The 24,596-nt window shown below is 34.7% G+C and overlaps 1 protein-coding gene across 4 annotated transcripts in view; it reads right to left on the reverse strand.

Annotated features, from left to right (window-relative positions):
* Positions 1 to 285: 285 nt before the first annotated feature.
* Positions 286 to 24,596, reverse strand: part of bbc (choline/ethanolaminephosphotransferase 1 bbc) — a 28,705-nt gene continuing 4,394 nt past the window's right edge. Inside the window, exons 3-9 of one of the 4 annotated variants that reach the window (XM_090110288.1) lie at positions 15,819 to 15,977; positions 13,851 to 13,976; positions 11,299 to 11,430; positions 10,666 to 10,824; positions 10,219 to 10,344; positions 7,610 to 7,727; positions 286 to 1,101 (exon numbers count right to left, since the gene is read on the reverse strand). In XM_090110288.1, the coding sequence (XP_089966414.1) occupies positions 1,031 to 1,101; positions 7,610 to 7,727; positions 10,219 to 10,344; positions 10,666 to 10,824; positions 11,299 to 11,430; positions 13,851 to 13,976; positions 15,819 to 15,977 (891 nt within the window). In that variant the 3' untranslated portion in view covers positions 286 to 1,030. Of the gene's footprint in view, positions 1,102 to 7,609; positions 7,728 to 10,218; positions 10,345 to 10,665; positions 10,825 to 11,298; positions 11,431 to 11,771; positions 11,904 to 13,850; positions 13,977 to 15,818; positions 15,978 to 24,596 lie in introns of all 4 variants that reach the window. The other 3 variants (XM_090110286.1, XM_090110287.1, XM_090110285.1) reach the window with 3 other exon arrangements.

A 24,596-nucleotide genomic window follows, 5' to 3' on the forward strand; every position in this document is an offset into this window, starting at 1 on the left:
TTTCTTTATAAACTTTTAGGTATTCTTTTCTTTAGGTATTTATTGTGTAGCCATCGATGTATCTTTAAACATCAATTATTATAGTCGGTAAAAAATACTATGAAAGACGATGTTTAACCAATGCATTCACAGCATTTTCATAACATTTTATTTATTTTTTAGTAGATTCTGAAAATGGCGTTATTATTTTTACGCAAGAGTGTGTATATTTTCAAGGATATCGAACTTTGTCATCTTATTACATTACTGGGATTGAGGTGCACAAACGAAAAATAAAACAACAAATAGATTCAGAGTATTTATTAACAAAATCACCATGCCTAGTGCATCACATACATAAAGCAAATAAAATTCAGTTACACTGAACATTTTAACAAAATACCGCTACAGCTATATTTCGGACGTGATTTCAATTACTTATTATTAAAGGTCAATGTTTTGTACGTGCACGATCTTTTCTTGGTCAATTAATGGTATCTTATATTTTAATTTATGACATAGTTAGTGAGTGCCTTAACTTCTAAAAATTATGTTGCAAATTGCAATGATTTTGCGAGATTTGTCTAAGAAATTAAGTTAAAATTCATACTTAATTTGATTTCTGATTGATTAATATTATAAACCTAGTAGAATATATTATCTTCTGACTTAGAAAGTTATTCTTTATTATAACTGCAATTTATTGAAAATATAGGTATGGTAACCAAAAGGTAATGGATGTGATTTTTCTGTATTCAACTACTTTTAGAACGACTTTACATTCTTGCTGTAGCCTCAATCGTTACAAATATAATTTAATTCTATTTTTCAACATATTCATTATTTATTAATAATATAGATAAAACAGCATTATAACTAGAGAAAGGGAAAGCTTTATTTGTTATGCAAGATAACTACATAAGCTACAATGCTGGCCAATCTAGAAGAAACACACAACAATATTTAATATTAGTGGAAAAATAACCGTAGCAAGAATGTATAATCTTTCTTACATTGAACCAATTAAATTAAATAAAACATTTACAAATAACTAACTAATACTGTTATTATTTATTAACGGGGCAGTGTCTTCGCTCTCTGATTTTTCGCTGTCACTCGTCACTGCAAACAAAATTATAGGTTATGTTGGATTTTTATTAATTGAAATTGTTCTAAAGATACATGCATGTTAGTAAGCTGAGAGGTAAAGATTTAAAAGATTGATAATAGTTATTACAAAATAATATTGGGTCATACGTCAGATAAAAAATATTTTTAAAATACATCGCATTTTTATTGGCTTTTTAACGATTTACACTTTTTAATTCAATTTAAACAATAAAAAAGAGTGTGTGTGCCGAGCACACATGTCAGAAGTAAAACTTTTTTGGTAAGATTTAAAGATATTGCCATAATGCGGCCTTGAAATTTTACTCTCAACGCCTACAGAAGTTTCACTTCAAAACATAGTCCCATTAAAAATGCGATTTGCAACAGGTTTTACAATTGCTACATAATATAAAATAATTTTCTAACTAAAAGTAATAATTATATTGACCCCAATTCTACTTAAACCAAGTTAAATTGCTTGTTCTTATTGTTCTAGGATATTACTGGAATTTATGCCAAAATTCGTTGGCTGTAGGATGAAAAGTATTAATCATTCACAGGATTTCGTACTTTTAGTAAATGTACTGACTGACAAAATGTACTGTTAGGTTGCATTGTATAATATCAGTAGTTCTTTATATCCTACGAAAGCCTTTCAAATGACTTATACATATCCTTTCCTTTAGGTAGTATCGTCATTTAAAAAGCTTACGTAGCTACATTGTTCCCATAAAACATAGAGGCCCATCAGTCCCCGGAATCACAGACACAATAGAAAATCTATTGTGTCGTGGCCCGATCGGGGCTTACGGTGGTCAATGGGTTAAATAATTTTAATGTGTTGTGGGACACCAGCCGCAGCCTATAAATAACTGCACTATAGAGATACGGCTTTGGGCAGTACGCGGCCGATGTTTACCTATTACGAGAATATTAAGGCTTATTTCAATCTGGTCTATATAATTTCAGTTTACAATCAATGAATTCGAATAATACAAAGGTAATGTCAACAATATCTGCATGCCTCTACAACTGAAGAAATGTAATTTTGACTGTACCAAATCGTAAAAAATGTAAGTATCATAAATCGGTATGAATAATAAAATCAGGGCCAATAAAGTTAATACTTTAATATAATGAATAAACATAACTAACTACATAACAATTAGCTAAAACAAAGCGCAAAGCAGCACTAACCTTAGCGTCCACTATAGCATTTCACTCCTAGCTTTTAGACAAATTATTATTTTAGTTTTATATTCATCATTAAGGTGTATACATACGTTCAAAAAATTAAGTATTTAAGTAACAAAAGCATTGAAATAAATAAATAACTAAATTTTAGAGGTAAAAGTAATATTTATTATTTGTAAGCTTATAGTGTAAAATGGTTTATGACATCAGTATGTAAACACCACTGATAGCGCTGTAATAAAACAATATTCAAAATGTACATACGCTTATATTTCACATAAAAATACACTCCACTATACTGTTACAGTAACATATATTTACATCACACTATCAAGCTAGCTTGGAAGAGAAATACTCAATTTAATAAAGCAGAGTTCCCTAATGAGCAAACACTGTTTTATAGATAACGGTTTAAAAACGCGTCAACATTGAATCACGCTTTAAAGCCGTTAAAAAATAAGCTTCATTATTTAAAGGAGAAGTTATACATTTTTCTGTTTAACAATATCAGATCAATACAATGTAATTATTCTTACAATTCCAACAAAACATAGTAATGGTAAAATATTTGTGTAACACAATATCTGCAATAATAATGAGTTGATTTAAGTTAAGATTAAGTATAAGAGACAAGCGCTTCTAGCGTATATACTACATATAATAATACATAAATACAGACAAGGTTAGCCGACACCACGCTTGAGTATTAACTATTAAGTATTAATTTATTTGTATTTGAAAATGAAAGTGTTAGAAAGGAGATAAGATTGCAAGTCTTACACAATATTAATTTTAGTGTGAACCACATACTTGCTAGAAATCTGTATGCAAAGTTCAAATTTAAAATAATTATATTGAATGTACCAATTTTGTTGGTACGCACTGTACATGCAAAATTTAAAGCAAAAACATGGCTCGCACTAGAATTAATAGATGTTTGGCGTTATAAACTAGCTTAATATTCCTTAATTACAAAATTGTCTACATTGTGATATTTAGCGACGGATAATTGTTCTATCACGTGTCATCCTTTTTAAAACTAAAACATGTGACTCGTGAAAATTTGTTTTTCTATAATGTAATTTTTAAATACTCTATTTTGATATTTTATTTCAAATAAAATTAAATCTATCACAATTTTCTCTTGGAGCAATAATATACCAATCTCGATTACAGTTCAAATTTTTAACGATAAACTTTATAGTAATTTTTGAACAACAAAATCTCTAATTTTAAGACAGTGCCATACTTGATTTAAATGATGAAAATCTCACGAGTCACAAGGTACCCACACGACTTACTGCACAAAACTTCCTATGTATATTTCATGATTACCCTTGCTGAGTTCCCAATCTAGAAACCAACAATTTCATTATTCCTATGAATGTTTACTTATTATACAGTGGTGGACGTTTAATTAGAAACTCGTAACACGATGAAGTAGTCATCAAATTCATTTAACATTTACGTATTAACGTATTAAAGATTAAGTATTATTTCGTATGTAATAGAACACCCGTTTATCTAGTTTTATAAGACAATGCTTAATTTTAATCAAACATTAGCTTAAATTAATAAAATTAAACAACTTTAAGTGAAACCTGATTTCCGAGTATTTTCAGTCTGGACAACAAATTAGAAACAGCATGCTTCGCGTGATCCAAAGTCAAAACCTGTTAAAATGCCGCCAATATTTTTTCTTCTACAAATATTTTCACCGTTTTTTAAACATTATATCTAAAAGTTTCTGAAAATTAATTTGCTTTACAGTATAAATGGTTAAAAGTATGATTTGTGACCAATCAACAAGAAAAATAATTTTAAGTTTACATTTTGACAAAAACTAGAGTTACAGGAAAATTGCAAATCATTTACAGTGTTCGATAAAAATATATTCAATGCTATAGTTTATTTAAAAGAGCATGGTACTTCCGAAAAAGTGCCTAGAAAAGCTCTATCATGAAAAACCACTGCACGCGAGGATAGACAAATGATTCTTTTGGCAAAGATGGATCCATTTAAAAGTTCAAATTCTATTATAAAATTAGTTTTTTCCGAAGATGAACCTCGCAATGTGTCGATGAGATCGGTTCGCAGGCGGTAATTTGAGGCAAAATTTTTTGGAGAGACGCCAGGAAAGTACAGCTTCTTACAAGGAAGGGAACAACGTGTTTCATTTACTTATAAATAATGCTAGTGGACAGTACGCCTGTGAAAAAGTTTTATTTTGGGATGAAACTAAAATTAATTTAATCAATTTTGATGGCAAAGGATACACGCGTCGTTAAGTTAACCAGGCCTTAGATAATAAATAAACAGTTAAGCATGGCGGAGGAAACATTATAGTATGGGCATGTATGGGGTTGTTTTTAGACTGTTATAATCTTTATAGACAACAACGGCTTTACAACGTCGTGCCTTAGATTGTATGAGATTTTAACACGTTTGCAAAAACATATTTTCTAATAGAATTGGAACCTTTAAATGGATCCATCTTTGAGAAAATAATTATTTGCTTATGCTCGCGAGCAGTGGTTTTTCATGGTCGAGCTTTTTTAGGCACTTAATCAGAAGTACCATGCTCTTTTAAATAAACTGTAGCATTGAATATCTTTTTATCGAATACTCTAAATGATTTTATTCTTTCCTGTAACTCCAGTTTTTGTCAAAATGTAAACTTAAAATTATTTTTCTTGTTGATGGGTCACAATTGTTACTTTTACCCATTTATACTGCAAAGCAAATTAATTTTCAGAAACTTTTATACGGAATGTTTAAAAAACGGTGCAAATATTTGTAGAAGAAAAAAATATTGTCGGCATTTCAACAAGTTTTGACTTTGGAACGCTCGAAGCATGCTGTTTCTAATTTGTTGTCCAGACTGAAAATGCTTGGAAATCAGGTTTCACTTAAAGTTGTTTAATTTTATTAATTTAAGCTAACGTTTGATTAAAAATAAGCAATTTATTATAAAACTAGATTAACGGGTGTTCTATTACATATGAAATAATGCTTAATCACTAATACGTTAATACACAAAAGTAAATAAATTTGATGATTACTTCATCCTGATACGTGTTTCTAATTAAACGTCCACCACTGTATTTCTTTACATTTTGGCAAAAGATCCTTAATAACGGTAATTTTATATCACAAATAACATTTAGGGAAATACGCAAGCGAGATAAATATTGGTTTATTACAATTGATCATGGACAAACTTCTAAAAATATTTACATTTTTGCGGGTAGTCATGAAAAATCAATTTCCGTATACCCACATTTATAGTCATAATGTAAACGACATTTTTTGATGCTAGTTCATTTACTGTCAGTATAACTACGTTTAAATCCTATATTTTGTTACCTACAAAAATATAACACTTAACAATAACATAACAGAAGCCGTCAAACGCATTTCTGTCATACGTTAACAATCAGACAAATATTATAATGTAAATATTAACCGCATTTCAAACCGTCAATTACAGTTATTTTACGTGTTTATAATAATTTTAATGAAGTTATAATAGTTGTAACACCTGTATTCGAAATGGACATGTATCAACTATGAAGGCAAAGTTCATGTGGCTCGTATTACGTATTTAAATGGTCAAATCAGAACATTAAACGGTATACTGGCTTATATTGTGTTATACGTGACTGGTATACTAGCAACACAACACAACACGACACGACAGAGCATAGCAAATAATTAAACTTGTAGAGCGAATTTGCTGGCTATTTGATTATTTTGTCTGGAAAAATAAGGAAAAATGAAACCGAATGGTATACTGCATTATCCATACTAATATTATAAATGCGAAAGTAACTCTGTCTGTCTGTCTACACGCCTTAACTACTGAACCAATTTGCATGAAATTTGGTATAGAGATATTTTGATACCCGAGAAAGGACATAGGCTACTTTTTACCCCAGGACATAGGATAGGTTTTATCCCGGAAATCCCACGGGAACGGGAACTATGCGGGTTTTTCTTTGACTGCGCGGGCGATGCCGCGGGTGGAAAGCTAGTTATATATAAAAGGGAAGCTGTTAATTCAATTTTGAAAAATTACGTATAATATAGTATTGGTATACTAGCGTACTCTTACGAGCCCAGTATAACAGGCGTAACGTAAGTCATTGGTATACTTTCCTTTACGCAGAATTCCTTTCTGAGTATAACGCAACCATTTTCATTTCCACTATACACTGAAGTGCCGACCGACTAGCAGAGTATTGCGGCGCGTATTTACCAATATTTGCGCAGGGACATGTTTTTTTTTTTACAATTATAACCATTAATTTATTTCCAATCAGTTTGTAACGTGGCAATATATACGACCTTTAAAACACATGTCTCTAAACGAAACACACATCTTTACACGGTCCGCTGCCCATTGGGCATTATCTACAGGCAGTATACACTTGTAGTAAATAACTTTGTAAGTGTGCGGTCCGCGTCTCGTTATCAATAGTAGAATATATCAACAGTATCCAGTTTAATAATACGCATCGATTATTACGTTTCTAGTATACCAGTATACACCTGCTTATAAAAATGTCTATATACGACTATACGCCCCTAGTATGCCACTACACACTTACGAGCACCTACACACGTGTAAAACTATCTAAGTATGTGCGATAACTATTCGAGTGCATTATTATGTTCCTAGTATACCAGTTCACTGTATAATACGTCTTTACGTCTCTGCCCACGCGGTTAATACTGCCTATGCACTGCCCAGAGCCCATTGGCCAGTACGTATAGGCAGTATACTGGTACAGTACTATCTAAGTGTGCGGTCGCCGTGTAGGCGTGTTGACGCAATACGCGTGTGTATTGTTATCGGCGGTATATTACAACAAGGACGATTTCTACTTTTTACAATTATAATCATTGTTTTATTTGTTACCAGTTTTGTTACATTATTATGCTAGTATACCAATACCATACGCGCCCAGTATAACGTCATTTGTATACGCGTCAAGTATACCACGCATCTATAAGTCACTGCCCACGCCTATAGACTGCCCGTTAGCCAAAACTGACAGGCAGTATACAAGTATACTATCTAAGTGTGCGTTCTGCGGGCGAGCGTGTTGACACGTCTCGTCTCTACCATTAGCGTCGGCGGGCATGTTACAGCGGGGACGAATTTAACTTCTTTACAATTGTGACAATTTAACTTTTGTTACCAGTACACACGGCCAGTATAACACATTCATACGTCACTACCCACGCGGGCACTGCCTACACTCTGCCCACACATGTGCTATCTACGTGTGCGCTCTGCGGGCGGGCGTGACGCGTCTCGTACCGTTAGCGGCGGGCTTGGCGCGCGGCGCGCTGATGCGGAACAGCTGGATGTGCAGGTGCTCGCAGATCTCCAGGCAGATCTGCCCGCAGTACCGCACCAGCTCGATGCACACCCACACCTGCAATTTAAACAATGCTTGTTTAACGCTAAAACAATTTAATATAAACAGTGGAACATGAATGAGAAGTAAAAGTGAGATTCGAGAACTATTGTAAATGCTGTGTACACCTTTTTACACCTATTTTCTGTTATCCTTAAGTATATATGTATATATATATATTTAACTTATTTATTAATAAATCGTATTATTATTAATTCTTTTGATGAATTTTGTTTTGTTTTGATATTTATGTAGTGTATACAGGGTGTCCCACTATTGGTATACTAAGCGCGAAGGGACTTGTAGTTTTGCATACACTGATCACGTAAAAAATACTTAAAAAACAAAATTACATCAAAAATTTTTTGCTAAATTTTTCCTGAAAATCTATGTTTTCTTCTCTAGCTTTGCGCAGCCGGCATATACCGCTCCTCTAATGTGAGCATTTTGTCTATGAAAACATAATATTAAACGATAGCTCACGTGCTGGTGGCAAAGTTGGGTGGGTTGCTTGTTATGGGTGTACACATAGAGTTTTAAGAATTCATCTTTTTGAAAAAAAAATGCGTCTGGAATTTTTTAATTATTTTTTACGTACTCAGCGTATTCAAAACTATAACCTCCTTTGAGCTTAGTATACCAACAGTGGGACACCCTGTATATGTGTATAGGTATCTATTTTAATTTATTCATATTTTTAATTTTCTGCCACTATAGGCGTCATTTGGGAACATGGGAACCACTGAAAATCAGTGCTGCAGCTCTTAAGCCGCAGAATTCCTGAGTGGGGTCCCTGTTCAGCACACAGGATCACACCTTATTAATATGTATTTATGTTTTATATCGTAATTTCAATGTGTTTTTCTATTTAATTTCTGTTTTATTTTTATTTGTCTTAATGTGTGTGTTGAATTAAATGTCTTTTCTTTCTTTCTTTCTTTTATTGATAAGTGCATAATATTAATTAATTGAAGTGAAACTTCTTTATCGGGGTTGTAAAAAAATTTAGTGTAACATTTTTTCGTTACGCGTGACATTTTTCCGTTACGCGCCTTCTTTTTCTTATCCCTACCACGCGTGATTCGACGTATTTCTGCAAAGTTGCATATAGTAAATTATTTTTTGAAAAATAAGGTCATAAAGAAGTTTCACTTCTTACGTGTGTACACTAGTACAGTCCCCGGCACGTAACTTGGCAAGAGTCGTTAGATGCGCAGAAGTCGTTCTTTAGGTCTCTTTGGTGGTCAAGCGGGACGCGGGGTATAACGTAGCGCCGATCACGACTCGCTATTGGTGCGTCAGTCGACCCTTGCCTCCCGCACCGCGTCTATGTTCCGTTCGCTCCCGATTACACTTGCGTGCACGAAAGTTGTACCCTTTGTTTTTGTTGACTTTTTGTTACGAGTTCAGTTTTAAATTAAGTTTTGATTTTGTTTTGGCTTTGTTAGTGTTATAGTTGTTGTTTTAACTTTAGTTTTTGTAACGTGTATTACAATGCCAGGACCAAATACTGTTTTACGCAGACATGCCAGAAAAATGGTATACGATGTGTATATATGTATACGATAGTGACGACGAGAACTTATAATTTTTAATAATAATATTTTTGTTTACTGAATAAAAAAATGCATAATATTATGTTTTATTTATAACACCTATTAAATGTCACGAATTCCTCCGCTTTGTTTAACTACAAGATTAAAAATAAATGATGGCACTAACCATAATAACAATTAATAAAAGTGACCAGTTTTTTGTTCCACTAAGTGTAGGATGCGCGAACTTGCCCCCACTACGCCAAAACCTTGCCAACTTACGTGCCGGGGACTGTACACGCACACATTTTTTAATAATGTTAATTTTATCAATGTTAAATGTATTTATTGTTGGTGTGCCAAATTAAAATAAATAAAAAGTGGGATAATAATATTGAACTGTGACCATATGTATTCGTGGGTAGTGTAGTTTATCAGACGCATTTGAAGCAATTAATGTGCAACATTTTTCATTGATTTTCCGCTTCTACTGGTCGTTTCATAATTATTTACCTTCATCGATATTTGACCCAATACTAAAATAAATGTTTGAAGCGGACGATGTAGGTAGTTCAAGTGATAAGCACATTTAACTGAGCAATTTAACAGACATACGTGTTTATATGTGTGCGGACGACTATGTTTTAACAATGTTAACATAATATAAACAGTTTCAATGTATGTTATTATTATTTTAGTATTCTTGGAATAAAATTTTCTTTTATATAAATCCATCTTTTATTTATGAACACACTAGCTTTCCGCCCGCGGCTTCGCCCGCGTTTTCAAAGAAAAACCCGTTCCCGTGGGATTTCCGGGATAAAACCTATCCTATGTGTTAATCCAAGTTACCCTCTATATGTGTGCTTAATTTCATTGTAATCGGTTCAGTAGTATTTGCGTGAAAGAGTAACAAACATCCATACATACAAACTTTCGCCTTTATAAATAGTATATTAGGATCAAACACTCACGGTACACAACCAGAGCACATAGTACTCAGGAAGCGCGTTGTTGAAGTACTGGTTGAGGAACAACATCGCCGGGCCGAGCATCGACCAGTCGTAGTATTCCATCTCGCTCTTTGTCATATGCGCCACCTGAGATGGAAGATCAAGATTGTATAGAAATTATGTATTAAAAAGTGGAAATGATAGTGATATTACAGTTATTGTGATATTTAAAATTTTTGGATAATTTTTGTTCTTTGGCAGTTCTTCATGGATGGTCGAATGAAAAATTAATTTTGAACAAGACTTCCATAAAAATATAATTTCTCGTTAATTCCAAATACTTTGAAAGAACCTGAAAGCAGGTAACCCAATTAAAAAAATAATAATTTAATAATATTCTTTACACAAAATACTAAACCCTACTCCCAAAGCCTGAAGAACATCTTATAAAAGCTAGACTTTACTCACCACTAGCCGATTAGTGACTTTAGCGGCGACCATCCCGAACGCCAGTATGTACAGCGCCGGGTGGTTCTCGTACACTTGCGACTCGCTCTTCTGGAAGATGATGAAGGCTGGCACCACCACGAACGAGAACGGGATCACCGGGGACAGTATGCTCGTGCCCTATGGAAGGAGGAGCTGTAACTTCGCCCTTAACTACACCTGGTTTATAGCCTGTGACTTCTGAGTACAAAGGTTTGGGTTCTTGATTTAGGTAAGAGAATTTTTTAACAAGCAATTAAGTAAAGGGAAGTAGTAATATTAGATACTTTGTATTCAGAAGATGTAAACAAATGATTATAGCGGCTAAAAACCAGGTATAAATAATAAAATGTAACCCAAAAAAATACATGCTGCCATTATACAACAAAACTTACAAAGCAAATAGCAAACTATGCATGCAAAGCTAGCCACTACTAACTACACATTGAGTACAATCAACACAGGTTAGCCACAGACAGTTACGGGGTAACAAGGACATGTTAACGTCGCGTCAAACAGTTAGCCGCTGCGCATGCGTTAAGTGGCGTCACGAGCACGTCAAGTCACGGCGAGCGTGACGGACGACGGCACGATGCTTATACAACAAACTCTTACTGCGACCGTGGAGCCGTTTTTCCCAACTCCGCCGCGCGTTATGACCTTAACGTATCCGAAGACCAGGAAAACTGTCATCAGGACGACGGCGTAATTGGACAGCAGGTTTACGCTGATGTTTATGGTCGGAAGCTGATTACATGCGTTGATCGCGAACGGTCGGCGACATGCGAGTTAGGTCCGGCGGCGACAGCGTCGAAAAATAAAAAAAAAACACATGCCATTATTGCTAGAGTACTGAAGTAGCCGGTGGTGGAATGTGACATCTTCACTCATCCCCGCTCAAATAGCGACACAAAACCGCGTGACACAGCTCTTTATGGAGAAGCCAACGATTACTCCTGCTTTTGTATGAATGATTCTTTTCACTTGACATTTTTTTCGGGAACGCAAACACTAATGTGTAGATGGATACGCATTTGTACAAAGCCTGCCCACCACCTAAGTATCAGTTTGTGCCGGTGCGGTCTTACAGCGACGGTAGATCCGTTTTTCCCGCAGCCCCTAACGCGGAAGGTCGACAGGAAATTGATGATAAAATATAGTTGGCCGGCGACAGCTAGGGAGAATATTTTGAGACGCCACGGCACCTCTAGGCCCGGAATCTGTGACCAATTTGGATTTTTACAAGCTACGTAGAGAACTTGACTTTATAATTTATCCTCAGCCTGATTAGGCTGACAATAATTCAGTTTTTTTAGGGAATTAAGCGTCTCTACGATAAAACGGAAGTATCCGTGTTAAAAGAAAAACAATGGTGGTTAAGAGAACTCCATGACGTTAAATGGTTTGCGGAATGAGTGAAGACCCACATGAGCTTACACCCAACCACTTCGAGGTTAAAATAAACATAAATGACTTAAATTTTACTGACTCTTTTCTAGGTCAAGCTCGATATTCGAGCTCAACCTAGAAAGTACACAATCGAGTACATGCTATTAAAAAAACCCACATGATAAGCGACAAAACAAAAATGTTAAAAGAAATTATCAAATTGAAGCCGTAACAACTCCTGTACCTAATATACAGCTACACTTATACAAAATAACGTTTAGAAATTTAGTAAAAACTTAAAAATAACAAAACTGTAGTCACAAATACGTCAGCTACAAGGCAACGAAGCGACCATAAGTTTTAATCATAAATTATATTAATCTACCCTCAACACACTATGAGGATTAAGCCGAACTATCAAAGTCAACAACTAAGTCTACTATGGCGTGGGAGTTACGTTATATTTCAACAATTAGTAATAACCAAGTAAAAATTCCCATATTCACAGTTTAAGTCTTTACAACGAACCACAGTTATTTTTAAGCAAATAAAATGAAAAAGAAAAATATGAAGGCGTCAACTGAAAAACCAACAATGGATAAAATCAAGATTCAGATCTTTAAAGGAAATTACTACAGCATTAAGGAATATATGGAAGATGAAAATCCATGGAGGGTTGTCGCGTAAGAATAACAGGACAGTTCTTTGGCATATTATGATAATATATAATATTATGTAGTTAGATGTAAGTAACATGTAATGTAAAATTATATTGTATATGGACATGACTTTAAAAGAGCAACTATGGAGTTTCTTGCCGGTTCTTCTCCATAGATACTGCTTTCCGAATCGGTGGTAAATTTAAAGAATGTAATGACGATTCAAAAGTGCTTCTGGAAGAAGTCTAATTGAATAAATAAATGTTTGAGTTTGAGTTTGAAAATTTTCTATTCCAAATTGGAAAACATAGATAAATGGTATGGTAAACAGGAGAACGCTAAACTAGCAGAAAACACAAATTATTTATTGGGATAATAGTTCTGTAGTAGTATGTTTACACTTTGTCCCTTAATAATTCACAATGGGCATCATTTTAATTTAACCCAGAACGAATTGTCGTTGTCTCGAAAAAGGAAACCCAGTAGTGCCTATAAAGGAAAGTCTAAATATACCGTAAATTTCACCATGAAGACAATAACAAATGTGTCCCATTAGTCCCATTATTAGTGCTAATTCCAACTACGTTTCCCACATCTAGACAGTGATCCCAGTTTTGTCTCCACCAGATATACCACAATATTGTGAAGAACACCAAGTTCCAATAACTACATTTCCCAACAATGTTTTCACAACATCACATGCCTAGTGTCACAGTGGTTCCCGGTAGTAGGGAACTACGTCTTGTCTACGATCAATTTTCTATCCCACTATTTTGTACCTCAATTTACAACACTCCTGCTTTGCGAACACACATTGTATTCAGAACACACACTGCCTTATCATTATCTTCCATTGCTTTCAAAACCCTGTCTGCCTATCATCCTTGTGGTGTACCCTCCCCACTACCCCTTAGCTAACTCCCTCTAAAGATCCCTGCCTTTCATCTCAGTGGTGAACCCTATCCACTAACCGTTCCTAACTGTCTTTAGAAAATTGCCTGCCTATCATCCCAGTAGTGAACCCTACCCACTACCCTTGTCCTATCTGTCTTTAGAACCTTCGCCTACTATTCCAGTGACATAACCCCACTAACTCCCACGCCACATGCAAGTGCTCACGGCGACAGTGGAGCCGTTCTTGCCGACGCCGCCCGCGGCGATGGCGGCGCCGAGCGAGCCCAGCGCGAGCGCCGCGCCGGCCAGCGCCGCGCCGCCTAGCGAGTAGCGCGCCTCCAACGACCCCACCTGGATCCCACCACCCCGTATCAACTTTATACCACCCAGATATTTTTCTAGTGAAAACTTCTTTGGGTATAAAATCTTAAACTCGCGTCAGGACACGTGACCTGATCTAAAAAGCGTAAGACGGATGGATATCAAACATGCTCAACGTTAATAATCAAGTTTTCACTTCTGCCGGCACTCCCGGAGTGCAACCCGTCTTTTTTTTATAGCTATTTTTCCCATACATCGACTAATAAGATGTTCAAGATATCTCCAGATTTAAAAAGTCCCCATTACTCCCCAAGAAGCGCAACTCAGGGTCCCAAGACACAAGTATTTCATTTAATTTGGGACCCACTGTCGTACATTTATTGTAAAACATAAATGGACAAAATTTATTTCATTTCAGTTTTCTCACAGACCTATCTGACTGAGAGGTTCCAGTTTTACACAGATCTGAGATAATATATTGTCATAAAAGTTTGATTCCTTTTGATTGTAAGAGGTGATCAAACATTATAATTTACAGAATCGTGGATTCGTTTACCCATCGCTCTATTATGTGTTTAAAGTTTAATGCATAATATGTTATGTTGAATTGAAATACTAATTTAAGTACTTCTGGCCGCACCCTCTCATTTCCATTTCACATAAATAGAATTCATAAAGTAATTAGACTAATTGACACGTTTTGTAAAACGTAAAGAATAAACATTAGGTATAAATACTGATAACTAATGACATAATAAAATATTAATACATCAATTAACTACAGCTTATATAATCGACAATCAATTAAATATTAATTAGTATATAATACTACCATTTCTACACTATCCTAAACACTACATCTATAACACTAAAGATTAAATAAAATAAAATATCTCATGTGGGTATTTTTAAATAAAAATATTAAACAACTGTAAATTAATATTTTCCAAAACAACTAATAGATGAAGAAACTTAAAATACACAAATTACAATGATCAGAAAGTAAATAAAACGGTGAATAAAATAAATAAACCAATTCTTATAATCTAAATATAAATTACGTACTAGGAAGTTTCGCTACAAATTTATAATAAACTTGTATAACTGAGAGATTACAATTAAATAAGAATTTATACCATCTATAAAATATTAAAATTGGATTTACTGCTTTTTAAAATTTAATGCTTTTTAATTTTGGTGCTGATCATCAGTACACAGACAGTATATTAATTTGAATTTATTATATGACTGTGTATGCACGTGTTGAACTTTTTCTATTACAAGTGACATCACAATAATATCACTTCCGTGTATTCAGCACTTGCTTTTTCTGACCGTTTTTATAATTCATAACTAACATTGAACCCCTCTTGCAACCTTCAACTTTTAGTTACCCAAGAAAACTTGTTTAATGAATCTTGTTTTCACTTCAAAGTTTGTAGTTGTTCTTTGAAGAGTTTTCCAACTTGGTTCATTATACACATTTTATAGATGGTACCAAATCGTACATTATGCATATTCAAACCAGAGAGCTATCTGCTACCGCATCGGGATCCCGATGAATACGCGATAAGTCTTACATAGTATACTAGCTGCGCTCCGCAGTTTCGCCCAGATGGCTCCGCACCTGTTGTTCTTAGCGTGATGATACATAGCCTTCCTCGATGAATGGACAATCTAACACCGAAATAATTTTTCAAATGAACCAGTAGTTCACGAGACTAGCGCGTTCAAACAAACAAAAATCCTCTTCAGCTTTATAATATTAGTATAGACTACTTAGAGACTGCTACCCACGGCGGTAGCGGGATAACTCTCTCGTTTGAATAGGCCTTTACTTCCAGATCATTGCAAAAGCAAAGTCCACATTACCTGATAGGCCCAAGCCTCCGGGCCGAGGGTGGCGGAGATTAGGTGTATGAGTATGATCGCGTACTGCGCCTCCGTGACGTCAATGCGGCCCATCTTGAGCGTGCCCGTGACGTAGGCTTGCCAATGCGCGCAGTAGAATAACGTCATTGCGCAGAAACACTGAAATGTTAGAAAAAAAGATTTAGTAAAATAGTTATTTTGCATAAAGGGAAACCCTGGAATGCTGGGTAAGGAGGTTTAGTTAAAAAGGTAGTTAGTATATACGAAAAGGTGTCTTATTTTGAAGATATTTAAGATGATTGACGACGCGGTTGGCGCAGTAGTAAAGTAACTGCCTACTGAGCCGACGGTCCCGGGTTCGATCCCCGGTCAGGGCAAATATTTGTGTGATGAACTCAATTATTTGTTCTTGGGTCTGGGTGTTATTATCTATATATGTATTTATAATATTATATTTATCGTCGCCTAGTACCCACAACACAAGCCTTAATTGAGCTTACGGTGGGACTAGGTCGATTTGTGTAATAATGTCCTATAATATTTATTTATTATTTATTTATTTATTATTATTTATTATTTTATTATTCAGCCATGGCTGTCCCACTGCTGGGCAAAGGCCTCCCTTCTTCCATGTCTTCCTATTGTGAGCAATTTTAGCCCATTCCTTGCAATGAGAGTCCAGTTCGTCGCGCCATCTGATTTTGGGCCTTCCACGCAGCCTTTTTCCATTGTCGGGGATCCACATAGTGGTGATTTTTGCCCACAACTCTTCGGACATCCGGCAAACATGTCCAGCCCAGTTCCATTTGAGCTCGGCAGCTTTATGGGCTACGTCGACAATCTGTGTTTTTGAGCGCAGCGTTCTATTTTGAATGCGATCAGAAAGCTTTACGCCCAAAATGCTGCGCTCCATTGATCTTTGGCAAACCCCTATTATTTATTTATTTATTATTATTTGTGTAGGTAGGTATTACATAAAATAATGTAAGAGAAAAGTTTTAATAAAATTATTTATTTTATTTGATGCATTTTCGGTCCCACGGTAGGTACCACAGTGGGAACTTCCAATTCTTAATAAATTTAGACTTGATGTAGGTATGTATTATTTTTGTTTACCTATCTATAGGTTGTAAAGCTATATGTTCTATACAGCTATACTATGCGATATATTTTCTATTTCCCTTTAACTATTTTTGTATACAAAGAAACCTCCACATATCTGCGTCGATTAGTTGTTATTGTCGATTATTACATAAAATTACGAAAGCCACGTAATAATCATAATCATTTAATCATAATCATTTATTCACCATAAATACAAAATTAAATACATAGAAATAATTATCTTAATTAATTAAACATAAAAATACAAGGATATCATAATAGGACCTGATGATTAAAAAGATAATATGACCTGCAGACCTACACTAAGACAGCTTGTATCGTAGGCCTGCAACCCTTCCTGATAACACAATAAGGTAAGTGGTACTCATTATATATCAGGTATTAAAAATTATCTGATATTATCAATCAAAATTATTTATACATAAAGATAAGACATTATTTATACATATTAAGATTAAATTTACATTTTTATTTATTAATTTATAAACTAAATGAAATCTGCGCCTATATTAACGCCTTTATTTATAAGTGTGTAACTATGTGTGAATGTGTGAGTGTGTGTGTGCGTGCATGTGTGTGTGTGTGTGTGCGTGCGTGTGTGTGTGTGTGTGTGCGTGTGTGTGTACGATTTGTGGCAAGACAGAAGATAATAAGTAGTTATATGACATGATACAGATACTATTTATATAATGTAACTAGCGGTCCGCCCCGGCTTCGCCCGTGGTACATGTTTACGTTTTCTCTACATAAGAACCATCCTCGTACTTCAAGGAATATAATAAAAAAAGAATTATCGAAATCGGTTCAGCCGTTCTCGAGTTATGCGCTTACCAACACATTTTGCGATTCATTTTTATATATAAAGAAAGACTAACGGTCCGTCCCGGCTTCGCCCGTGGTACATGTTTACGTTTTCTCTCCATAAGAACCATCCTCGTACTTCAAGGAATATAATAAAAAAAGAATTATCGAAATCGCTTCAGCCGTTCTCGAGTTATGCGCTTACCAACACATTTTGCGATTCATTTTTATATATAAGATTATGTATTTAAAAATAGATGATAACAAATCCGTGAATGAAATCTCTCGCATTGGTCGCAGCCGATCAGGTGAGGTCTTATCATATAACGTGAGATAAAACGATATAAAATACATTTTAAATTAATATCGAGTTGACGCAATGCGAAATATTATTTCGTACAATGTGCAAAACAGTGAGAAATGACGTTTTCGACGATTTACAATTTACATGAATATTCAAATTGTACACGTTTATATTTATGTGAAGGTTAATTAGATAGCATTTGTTATTTATTAACCAGTCTACGAATTTTGGTTGTCACACGGAAGTGTATGAAAAAGCATTATAAATTCTAAAGAGAAAAGATTTAATTACATGTTGTTTAAATATAACTTCATAGTTCATTAGTTGTGCTTATTGCATATTATTATAATAATCACGCTCTATGTATTAGATGTAGAGTGAATCACGAATGAAAGCTCAATAATTAAGCTACACATTGCGTAAAGCTCAGTTTATTCACCAATTACATAATAACAAATTGTTGATTCACCGCCATGACCTTGTACTGGCCTATTACGTAAACAAACACGAACATGACAGGGGCTCGCCAGTCGCCCGTTTTGGGCAAAATGGAGTCAGCTGGCAAGCATCCAGGCGTCGCTTGCCAAGTATCTCGGCGTTACCAACGAATATAGACCGAGTTTACATTACGCCGATCTTTCACCTCGCAGCGTACACTTGAAAAGATCTTTTTTGGCAAACCACCAAAAAGTTGGCGAAATTTGTACTCTTAATTTCAGGCAATTTACGTGAAAAGTATCGACGTAGCGAGTTGAAAGTTTTAGTTTAGCATCAATGATTACAATAAGTACCTAACTATCAATGAATTGAATTATGAAACGTAGTATACGGATACGTAGTATATGGAGTACTACCACAATTCGTAGTCAACCAAAGGAATAGTGTGTGATATTAGTTAGCTCTTTACTGTGCGCGAACACCCTGTGATGACGGGTGCCTTTAAAAAAAAAAAAGTACTACCACATTCCGAATGTGGTATTTTTGGAATTTTACTAATATATTTCAACAAACCGATAAAAATAATGTGTTACATTGTATGAAATATTTTTAGAAGAAACTAGACTAGATTGTCTAGAAACGTTCCAAGTGGGTGTCATATACTCTTGTATTGTTAATTTAATTTATCAAATAATTTTAGAAAATAAACGAGTTTGCTATCATTATAGAATCTATCCCTAAATGAAATTATAAAACTTTAACATTTACGTTATTTCTATGATGAAGTTGCTCTATAATATGGATTTTCGTACACTAGATTATTTTCTTACATGATTTGCTTCTATAATTCTTTACATTGTCGAACTAAATAAATCTTTCCAAATTAAATGGAAAAACAGTATTTTTCAATTGATCAGAAGCACCAAACATAAGTAGTTCCTAACATAAAGTAGTATCGTTTTCAATAAAAAAAAGGGCATGCAATTAAATGATGACATACAAACGACATCTCCCCAATATTAACGCTCGTCCCTTCAGATACTTTTATCAAATTTTATTTGAATGAAGAGGAATTAAGTATTTAATTGCATCCTTTTTCATAAGAAGGTAAGAACCTACATACTTAATAAAATTAGACTTTTACTACTGTTTGCAGATTTTAACTGTTAAATCTTTTAAAAAATAGCATAGGTACATTTAAGTACTAGAAACCTTTCAATGTTGTTAGATCGTTTATTTAATGCAATAAACAATTAAATGGAGTTAAATTTTAATGTACTTTAATAATGATAATTCGGATAATCATATGTATATACACGGTCAATCACTTCTTAACATATAATATGTATGAGTAAATAGGATTAAAAATTACGACTCCTTTATTGATTGCGTTTTAGAATGGATTGCGTTTTTCATATATTCGAGTATCGAACCAAATATAATTATTTTCCAATAGAGGTAATTTAGGTCAAGCAGCTATTAGTATTGCAATTGCAAAAACCCGAATTGTACAGTGAATCTTTAATCCATACTACTTAATATTATAAATGCGAAAGTAACTGTCTGTCTGTCTGTTACTCAATCACGCCTAAACTACTGAACCAATTTTCATGAAATTTGGTATGGAGATATTTTGATACCCGAGAAAGGACATAGGCTACTTTTTATCCCTGAAAAATGACGCAATCCCGGAAATCCCACGGGAACGGGAACTATGCGGGTTTTTCTTTGACTGCGCGGGTTAAGCCGCGGGCAGAAAGCTAGTGTTTAATATGAAGGAAATGGAGAGCTAGTTTCACATCACTGACTATTTTAATAAGCCTCATACGGAACAAATGATTACGCAAGTTCCAACGACTCCTCTGTTATTAAAGTATTGAATCAATTTGTTCCTATACATCACAGACAATCAGCACTATCATAATATACATTTTATGTTATACTTATAGCTGCGCTCCGCGGTTTCACCCGCGCGGCTCCGCTCCTGTTGGTCTTACCTTGATGATTTATAGCCTATAGCCTTCCTCGATGAATGGGCTATCTAACACCGAAAGAATTTTTCAAATCGGTCCAGTAGTTCCTGAGATTAGCGCGTTCAAACAAACAAACTCTTCAGCTTTATAATACACACACCGGCACAATTAGCGGAACAGAAACCGATACGCGAGAACATCGTCTGGGATTAGAACGAATGGCAGCAGGTTCTCTTTACTGATGAGTGCAGAGTTCTTTTAAAACAGATCAATGGGAGACAGCGAATATGGAGACACAGAGGAGCACGCCAAATATAGTCTAATTTTGAACACACAGTGGCTTATGGTGGCGGCTCGATTATGGTTTGGGGAGGGATATGTTTGAGAGCTCGCACGGAGTTAGCGATAGTCACAGGAGGGACAATGACAGCAGATAGATACATCAGAGACATCTAAGATGAACATTTTGTACCATTTGCCCCATTTATTGGTGGGGACTTTATTCTAATGGAAGATAATGCTCGTGCTCATAGTGCACAATCGGTACAGGCATATCTGAGCCACGTAGGTATACCGGTGATGCAGTGGCCAGCAAATTCCCCCGATATGAATCCGATAAAGCATGTCTGGGACTTGCTAAAAAGAAGGGTTAAATCCAGAATGCCACCCCCCAACAATCTGAATGAACTTGGAAACGCATTACTTGAGAAGTGGGAGCGGTTGCCTCATGAAATCATCGATAACATAATCTGTAGCAAGCCCAGACGAATGGAAACCGTAATCAGAGCAAAAGGGGGAAACACTCGTTATTAATTTTGCTTTAATTTTATGGTCAAATCATTTAATGCTTACTTTTTTTATTTTTTTGTGATGGTTCATAATCATCTAAAAATTTCACTTATTTCAAATTTCTTTATTTTTCAATAAAAAATAACGAAGACTTTTCAAAGTCGTTGTTAAAAGATGTTAATCAACTTGTTATTTTGTATCTAATTACATTTTCGTCAAATATATGCGTTATTATCTCATAGTCTCACTTTTTTTTCTGTTCCGCTAATTGTGCCGGTGTGTATATTAGTAAAGACTAGTTGACGCTCGTTCGCAAGAAAGCATTAATAAATGGTTGCATGTTGAACATGAACATATTTCAACGAAACTAAACAAATAAATACAATGGGAGTTCCGTTCCAAAGTAAACATAACAGCTTCACATGAATATTGAATAAAGGTAAACGGTACCTGGTACAGACCAACTTGTTTTGATATACCTACTTAATAACCGTGTGCAACGACAGAAACTTTCTCGAGATGGACATTTGTATGGTAAACGGTAATTTCGCGAAGTGTGAAGTCCCTATTATGTGAAATACTCGAGACATGAAGCCACAGTATATTATAAACAAGATCCATGGAGCTTCAAATCTACTATTCCAGTGCCATACCACACCCCGGACACTCCATACAAAATGATCGTTTTGACAGTCACACTGTAGAGACTGCAAATGTGTGTGTTAACGCTTTATGGTTGGCACATTTGTGACTAGCGTTAAAAAAAATTCGCGTTTTTCTCATGAAATACATCCGTAAACAGCACAATATCTAACCATTTTCTACGAAATACGATAATCACAAATCCAAAATAATAAAATTACTTTAAGTCAATTTGATTAATGTTGTCAATCTTCGTTGCGTATCGTCCTTGCAGAAAAATATGGCCCATTTTATGTCTGATCGCGCGGGGGTGAGGTAAGTTTAATTTTGGCGGGAGGCGGAGAGTGTCCGTTCAGAGCGTTTAGCTACTATTATGTATTCTGTGGCCATACTAATATATATGCATAACTAGCGGTCCGCCCCGGCTTCGCCCGTGGTACATATTTACGTTTTCCGGGATAAAATATAGCCTATACGGATTCGGAGGAATCCCTCTAAGTAATGGTAAAAGAAATTTTGAAATCGGTCAAGTAGTTTTTGAGCCTATTCAATACAAACATACAAAAATACAAAGGTTTCCTCTTTATAATATTATAAGTATATATGCATAATAAACAAGTGACAAAGTATGATTTTGCAGTATAAAATCATCCAATACATAAGCTATATTAATCAGGAAATTAAATTCTAGTAACTGACTCTAGCAGCGCAATTAAAACCCACGAGTAGGTTAATTAGTTAAATAATCAACTAGCGTTGCTGCAACCTCGGACACATACGTTTCTCTCCAATACAAAATACACAGAATTAAAAAACTTTTTTCGTATTTTATTCGCATTTATCTCAAAGCGAAGTGTGAAGAGTTCAGTGACACCGTTAATCACATCTAAATGTAGTATATTTGCATTTGTATCGGACCATCCGTCCATGCTGATATGTGGACGAAAACAAGTTTATATCACGTCTGACGTCACGTGGAATTGAGCGTTTATTTGCGAGCGTTAAAATATAATATAATATAGTTAAAATTAGTTGTGGCCTCCGAGCAAGGTCAATGTCGAGAGTTCAAGATCTTGAAGTAGGAGGTTTGGCAAATTAAACTGAAAACTTGTCATAGTATTCATAATGCCGCTGCTCTTAGGAAGGAAAAAATGTGGAATGATGAGGGAACCCGTACTTGGTCAGGATGGATTGAAGATAAACGTTTAATGAAAAATGAATGATAAACTAAATACTGCATTAGTTATTTAGATCGTTCAACAGCTGAAGATATAAATAATGAAATAGGTACCTGTTTTAAATTTCTATTAACGTAAAGAGAACAACAGATAAAGTTCTTTTTTTGTTATTGTTTAAAATGGTTTATATTAACTTCATTGGAGATGTTCCTATTGTAGTAACTAACGATGCGTGATAACATAAGCGCCACCCCATATTCCACTACACCGTACACGTATTATTCAATATAGAACCGAAGACCCAACACGACTAGGGAGAGAGTAAATCCTAGTGCATACATATATGTAGTACCTAATTTAGATAGTAGTACCGACCAAATTTGCTTACACTAAATTCACTAGATACCAATAGAAAGCTTGCTGTAAACGACAGTCAATCCAAGACAATTTCGACACGGAATCAAGATTTAACGTAAACCAAAGTACGTTGGTAACTTGGTAATTGCATTTGCAGTACATTTGCAATACTATCCTTTCACAAATTGCAATCGATGTTACAACACAACCTGCTGTGCCGATTCCAGTACTTGTTTCACCTTATGCCTATATTTCAACTTTTAAGAGGACCAATATTTATGATTACTTATGAATAATATTTATGAAATTTTACATTCAGGTTTCAATAAAAGTGCTGCAATTGTAATAATGAGCAAATTTGAGGAAGTATGGCGTAAAATTGAACAGCTTTCTGATGAAGTCGTTGCACTTTTTGCGTTCACATACACATGCATTCGTACATTTAATAACTTTATTCACGTACTACTGGGTACAGCTTACAAGAGACTCAGCAGTTAAGAGGAGAATTAAATAATAGGTAGTTTAAAAAAACTAAAAAACACGCTTTTTATAGAAATCCGAACTAAAAAATAGAAAATTTTATCAAATTAGTGTAGTATTGTCATCGGTCCTCAATAAATCTACAAAGTTTGAACGAAATCTGGCCGTTTAAAGTGGGTCAAAATCGCGCCCAAAGAAGTCGGTTACAAACAAACAAACATACAGGTGAAGCTAATATAAAGCGTGTTAAAAGTACTTTGTATCGAATAATGTGGAAATTTCGCTATTAGAGAAAAAGCTTGTAAGATAATCAGAGCATATTTTACTAACAATAAAGTACAAAATACATAAAAAGGGAAAAAATTAAGAGAATAATTATAGGTAGATTAACGTGTGTTATAATATGTATAAAGTATATTAAAATTATAATACCTATAGAAGTTGGATTCATTAACATAAGGCCAATGGTGGGTCAATATTTAATTACAGACATGGAGATCATTTTCATTAATATTCACTAATATCGTGATATTATCGCGAACGTTACTAAAGCAAATAATAACATAACAGACAGAGACCCTTATCTGATAATGAAAAATAAGAATATAATTCAGGTGTTTGAAAAAAATTCCTAAACAGAGCGGTAAGAACTAGATTCTATAATCAACCCAAATATTTTTTTCCTTCTAGC

The sequence above is a fragment of the Colias eurytheme genome, chromosome 15, assembly GCF_061535395.1.
Source record: "Colias eurytheme isolate Ceu_HAF_F1 chromosome 15, ilColEury1 Martin Lab GWU primary, whole genome shotgun sequence".
Lineage (NCBI taxonomy): Eukaryota > Metazoa > Arthropoda > Insecta > Lepidoptera > Pieridae > Colias > Colias eurytheme.